The sequence below is a fragment of the Nannospalax galili genome, unplaced genomic scaffold (assembly GCF_000622305.1).
Source record: "Nannospalax galili isolate Female #2095 unplaced genomic scaffold, S.galili_v1.0 scaffold529, whole genome shotgun sequence".
Lineage (NCBI taxonomy): Eukaryota > Metazoa > Chordata > Mammalia > Rodentia > Spalacidae > Nannospalax > Nannospalax galili.
This window is the reverse complement of record NW_008360309.1, coordinates 2,607,227-2,613,521: the sequence shown is the minus strand read 5'-3', so window position 1 is coordinate 2,613,521 and position 6,295 is coordinate 2,607,227. Positions and strand designations below refer to the sequence as shown.

Genomic DNA, 6,295 nt, shown 5'->3' with positions numbered 1-6,295 from the left:
AACCAGCTATTGTTCTAAAATGATGGATTAATTTGTGTTCTCCCCCTATCTAGAAGCCTAGAGAGGGAACCGACACTGATTCTAACCACTCCAACAGCTGTCAAAATATCTGAAGGCAAATCCTGAATCCATCACTCATGAGGAGGAACCCAATAGAGAGATGCTTTTGGAAGCCCTTGTCAAGAAATTCCAACGAACTCTCATATGAACATTTGAAAATTGTCCTGTTCTTTTTTCTAGTTCCCTGTCTAGAACTTGTAATGATAATTAGTCTTGCCTTTACTTCTCTTTCACAAAAGATAAAAGTTATGCAATTTGGGAGTCTTTTAGATAGACCCACTGAAGGGGTACCCCAATTGCCTCACCCTGTGTCCCTGTTCAGCACGGAAGAAGCCAGAGCAGTCTGTGTCTTGATTCCCTATCAGCAAGTTGGGTAACCTCTTCAGAGGATGGTGTGATAATAATAGGAGGTAGGAATTGGCTAGGCAGTTACGGTAAAAAGACCCCAAAGAAAGTTGCCATTTTCTTGGCTAAAAGTCACAGTGTCCTTGGGCCTCTTCGCAACATACTCTGCTCCAAAGGACAAAAATGTCGAAAGTATTTGGGAGCTTTTATTTAATCCTTATAAGATTTTAGGGTTCCCTCTTCAAAGGGGGTGATGTTAGAGTAGCAAAAAGCCTCATAAGTAGAAAGAGTACATGAAGTCATCAGAAAAAAGTGATGGGGAGACATGGGAGGAGTTGGGAGGGGAGGGAGTGGGCGTGGATTTGCTCAAAACACCTTATGTGTATGTATGAAATTCTCAAATTATTTAAAAAAATGAGATCTTCATGTTTTGTATTAAAATATTTTATATTAATCATTCAAACTTCATTTTTACACAATGAATGCGTACATCACTGGGGGTCCTCAGGGATTCAGGCAGGACCTGGAGGTGGGAGCTCATCTGCAGCCAGGAGACTGGAGGCCCCGTGTTCTCTGCCAGCTGAGGGGAGTGTTCTGGAAGGAAGAGCCTGATTGATCACCCTGGAGGAAGGCTATTGCAGAGATAGATGAAGGCTTCCAGCCCCTTCTATGTGCAGCTGCGTCCTAGGCAACCACAGAGAGACCTGTGTCGACCACTTCTGAACAAGCTCCCAGGTCCCTGTGGCCAGCTAGTTCTTGGCTGCTGGTGGCTATGGCATGGCTTGAAGCGAGCACTGAGTGTGGATGTGTACATAGAGACATCTGTGATTTCCCCTGGAGCCCACCTAGGCTGGCATGTCAGCCTTGCTGAGCGCGATGGCCAGCTCCAGGTCCTCCTGCTCCTGTCTCCGCAGCCGTGCCAGCCGCTCCTGCTCAGCCTTCTCGCTCTCCCGCTTGGCCCAGGCCAGCTGCTGTTCCTCATTGCCAAACTGTAAGGGAAGAATAAGAGGTGATGGTTAGCAGGCTGCACCTGCTGCTCAGGCAGGCAGACAGAGTCTGGGCAGAGGCCCATGCCATGTCACCCTTGTCCCCACTCTTGAGCATGAAGAAGCAGGCTGTATCTGACCTGAGCTGCCAGCCCAGAGGACCAGGCACCTACCCTGCAGAGAAAGACAGGCAGGCCTCAGGTGCTAAGGCTGGAAGGTTCTATCACACAGTGCCAACAACATGAAGCTTGTGCTTCTGCCTCAACCTACTCTGCAGACACACCCTAAGGGTTTCTTTCCCTCTCTCTTTTGGAGACAGAGTGTGTATAAGTAGCTCAGTATGGCCTAGAATTCGAGGTAATTCTTCTGCCTTAGCCTCCCCAGTGTTGGGATTTTAAAAAAATGTTTATAAATTTTTTTGCCTACATGTAAGTGCACCTATGGGCGCAATGGCTGCAGAGGCCAGAAGAGGGCATCGGACCCCTGGAACTGGAGTTATGGTCAGTCATTCACTGCCAAGAGGGTGCTGACAACCAAACCTGGGTCCTCTACAAGAGCAGCCAATGCTCTTAACCGCTGAGCCATCTCTCCAGCACCCCCTTTTTTGGGGGGTGGGGGTGGGACAGGGACTTCCTATAGCCCAAGCTGGCCTGAAACTCAGAAAGATCCTTCTACCTCTATCTCTACTTCTGCCTCTGCCTCTGCCTCCCAAGTGCTGAGATTAAAGGTTTGGTTAAACTTTTTTACATGGTGGAGAAAATCCCCAGATCCTGGTGATTTCAAAGGACTGTAAGTGGTAAGGCTGTGAAAAGTCACATCCTCACAGCTTGTGGTTCTCCTCCAGCCTCCCCAGAGAGGTCTCCAGCCCCCAAGGGAATCCACTACTGGTTTAGAGACCTCAATGGCTCCCTTAGCCACTGTCTTTTCCATGTACTGCTTCCATCCATGACCTCAGAGACAGGACTCTGGCCCTTGGGAGCAGACAGACAGGAACAGGCCTGAGAACAGGCCCCAGAGAAGACCCTCAGCCTCTATGAGGAGAGAGGCAGGAGGCAGGGAAGGCATAGGGGAACACTTGGATGCTTCTTCACCCAGGGCTGGGCCCTCAGGATGACCTCTGTGGTCATCCTTTCCTAAAGGCTTGGTACCCTGGTGGCCTAGAGCCTTGGGAACGTTCCCAGAACAGCTCTGCTGGTTTTGTTTTTTTTTTTTGGGGGGGGGGGCTCTCCTTCAGAAGAGGGTATGACTTAGAACCACTGGAGAGGAGGTGGGGCCCAGGAGTTCCACAGGGACTCAGAGAGGGGACAAGTGGGGGTGGCTTCTGTGAGAGTGTCTGGGAGGAAGAATCTAGCCTAGGTCTCCCTGAAGTAAGGCCAGGTTGGTCTCTTGGAAGCTGAGGTCCTCTGATAGCAGGTCACAGGTCTCCCTGTCTGCTCCATCCCCATTTTCAAGAATTTTCCCAAGGTCTTAACAGGATAAAACAGGCTCCACAGCCCCAAAGCAAGGTGGCTGAGACCAGCCTGCCCAAGCAAAGCTGAGCACCAAAGCCCAGAGGGTTGTCAAGCGGGTGGTCAGCTTCCATACCATGGCCCACGGGGCACACATGGCCGGCCCAGCATACTGCCTCACAGTCTCCTCAGAGGGTCTCAGTTCCTCCAATCAGACACACCAACTGGAAGTTCCAGTGTTTCAGAGCCTGCTGGCTGGAGGCCAGTGAGGGAATCCCCGAGGCCTGTGTCATGCACTTGGGCTGACAGAAGTGTCCAGGATTTTTCTCAATGGCTGGCTGTCTTAGATGAGAAAAGTGTTTGCTAGCCCTGGTTAGAGATGCCTGAATAGGGTTACCTCCCGGTTCTCCTGGGTCACCTGATTGGCCAGGACCTGGACCATCTGGGGTGTACTGACTCCAGAACAGCAGTTTGGATGCTGTTTCCCTTCCATGCTGTCACAGGGCCCAAGATGGCTGTGAGGCCAGCTTTCTCAAATACCTCCCTCAGCAAGACTTTTGTGGAGGTTATTCCTGAAGCCTCTGGAAACCCAGGGTTCCTTTGTTCAGAAGACGTGAACAGGCCCCACCTCCTGTCCACTGCCTGCTCTTACGAATCTCTGATGACCAAAGCCCAGTTTAACCAATCCAGCACTGCTCTTAGGGAAGACAGCAGGAAATAGCAAGCTCTTCCACTCACCTCCCCTACTTCCTAAGGAACACAGAATGAATGGATTTTTGGTTTATGAGCAGGGTTTCAGGTAGCCCCAGGCTGGCCCTGAGGTCTCTGGCTTAGGAGGTGCATCACTGTCCCCTACTTAAGTAGAAGGCTTGTCAGTGAAAAGAAACTTGTTTTGAGGCAAAGTATCACTGCGTAGACCAGGCTGACCTCAAACACAGAGATCCACCCGCCTCTGCTTCCCGAGTGCTGGGATCAAAGACTGTGTCACCATGACCAGCCCAAGCTTCTTTTGTTTGAGACAAGGTCTCCTGTAGCCCAAGAGTCACTTGAACTAGTTATATAGCCAACCTTCCATTCACCTGCCTCTGCCTCCTGAATACTGGGATGACAGGCCCAGATTGTATAGTGCTGGGGATGAACCTGGTGCACTCTGGGCAAGTGCTCTCTCTACTGCATTGCAATCCAAGCCTTGGAAGCAGCTTGTATGGACAGCCCCACACATGACCTATGTTCCTCAGACGGCTCCAGGGTGAGGAGCAGGTACCAAGGACGGAACTGTGGGTGCCGTTTGTGTGACATCAGTTTCCTGAAGGCCACGGCCCACCAAGTTGCTTCTGTACAGGTGCCAACAACCTTTTCTGAGTTGGCACAAATATTAAAGACCCAGTGAACCCCAATGGGCTGACTGGTTGAGCCCCCAACAGAGCAGGACAGTGAGTCCTGGGAGGAGGGTGAACAGCCAACAAGAGTCCCATCTGAGGGAAGATGGGATCCTCAAAGAGCTGCAGTTCACTTCGGACAGAAGAGCCTACAGACTAGACCAGGCAGGATTTGGTTTCCCAGCTGGAGATGACGAGGGAGCACTTGACACCCTAGCACTCAGGAGGTGACACGAGGAGCGAGGAGCGAGTGCCTTCTCAAAACCCAAACAACAAAGAGCTACAAACAAAGCTGAGGCTGACAATGTTCTGGGACAAGCAGAGTCGTTAGGCCGAGAACAGCTTGGTACCCTGGGTGTTCATGAAAAAGCCTTCTCAAAGCGGGGGTGGGGGTGGGGTGGGGTGTCACAGGAAGTAATTATGCATTTCAGAAAAAGGACAGTCATTTCTTGACATTGTGGTTCAGCTCCATTACTACTCTCCCCTGCCCAAACTGAGCACCCGAATCAAATGTCAACAACTGTGCTTTTTGTTTGTGTTTTAAACGAATTATTTTTATAGCTCAGGTTGGCCTCCAACTCGCTATATAGCCCAGGCTGGCTTTGAACTGATTCTCTTGCCTTCACCTACCCATTGCTGGGATAATGGGGATGCACTACCACAACCAATTTATGTGATGTTGGGGATTACAATCCTGGGCAAGCAGAAAAGGCACTCTACCACTTGAGCTATAAACACTCTACCAACTGAGCCACAAGTACTCTACCAACTGAGCCACAAGCACTCTACCAACTGAGCCACAAGCACCCTACCAACTGAGCCACAGGAACTCTACCAACTGAGCCGTAAGTGCTCTGTGAACTGAGCTACAGTACTAGCCCTGGTTTGTTTCTTTTTTCCCCCTTTTCATCAGCATTTAATACATTTCCACCAGAAAATAAACCAAGTACTCTTAAAATAACTCAACATAACATGGCTTTCTTTCTGGTTTTTATTAACGACATTACCTTTTGCAGACATCCACAGTGTGCAATGTCAATGTCAGAACTGAATGGGCTGCAGGGTGAAGCATTTTCAGGTTACCAGGAGCCACCAGTATGCCAGGGTTGGGGCAATCTGTTATTGTGTTTTGTAGACCAGGTCTTGACACATAGCCCAGGCTGGCCTCCATCTCAAGATCCTCATGCCTCAGACTTCTGAGTGCTGAGATGGCAGGTGGAGTTGCTGGGCTCAGCTGTCTTGGGCAATTTAAATATGCCAAAGATGTAAGTGAAGTGATGGGGAAGGAACTGGGTGCTCGCTGGCCCAGGTAGTGCTTTCTGTGTGGTGGGGGTGGAACCTAAGGTACAGGCTGGCCCAGTAAGCCTATCACCCTCAAGCCACATCTCAGCCTTCCAAGTCCTTTTTGGGAATCTTGTTGGGCACAGTGGAACAGCCTTTAGTCCCAGCGCATGGGAGGCAGAGGCAGGTAGATCTCTGCAAGCTTGAGGCCAACCTGGTCTATAGTTGAGTTCCAGACCTTGTCTCAAACACCAGACCATCGCAAGACAAAATGAAACTAAATCCAACCTCAGTGAGCAGAATAGCCTCTGGGGCAGACAAAATGACACTGAGAGCTAAGGAGGACGCAAGCAAGCTTGATCCGAGCCACCCTCCAGCAGGAAAACTTGCCCTTCCCGTGGTCCTTCAAAACTGTAGCTTTCTTTATTGACAGCCTGTTTTCGAAGCAGCGGGTGGATGGCAGGAGGTGTCAGTGGTGGGGAAGAGCAGGGTCTGTGGCTGCAGAGGGACCACCACCCCCAGAAGCGGCAAGCGAGGCAGAAGAGGGAGGCGGTGGCCGAGGACTCAACTTACAGAGGTGAAGTCGGCAAAGCCAGTGGAAGAGGCCTTGGGAGGTTTAGCTGAAGAGGAGGGAGTGAACGGATCTTTGCCACTAAATGGGTCCCCAAACCCCTTTTTATTTTGGAACGGGTCGCCGCTGTCAGCCCCAAGTGGCTGGAATGGATCAGGGGGCTCGGGGAAAGTTGCAGAACCCAGCTGGCTTACAGGTGTACTCTGACCTGGAAAGTGTAGGGTG

At 50.7% G+C, this 6,295-nt stretch overlaps 1 protein-coding gene across 8 annotated transcripts in view; it reads right to left on the bottom strand.

Annotated features, from left to right (window-relative positions):
• Nucleotides 1-833: 833 nt before the first annotated feature.
• Nucleotides 834-6,295, bottom strand: part of Eps15l1 (epidermal growth factor receptor pathway substrate 15 like 1) — an 82,504-nt gene continuing 77,042 nt past the window's right edge. For 5 of the 8 annotated variants that reach the window (XM_017795951.2, XM_008824661.3, XM_017795954.2 and 2 more), the window contains 2 exons: nt 6,073-6,278; nt 834-1,394 (listed from right to left, as the gene is read on the bottom strand). In XM_017795951.2, coding sequence (XP_017651440.1) covers nt 1,251-1,394; nt 6,073-6,278 — 350 coding nt within the window. In that variant the 3' untranslated portion in view covers nt 834-1,250. Of the gene's footprint in view, nt 1,395-6,072; nt 6,279-6,295 lie in introns of those variants that run through there. The other 3 variants (XM_029559378.1, XM_008824664.3, XM_008824665.3) reach the window with 3 other exon arrangements.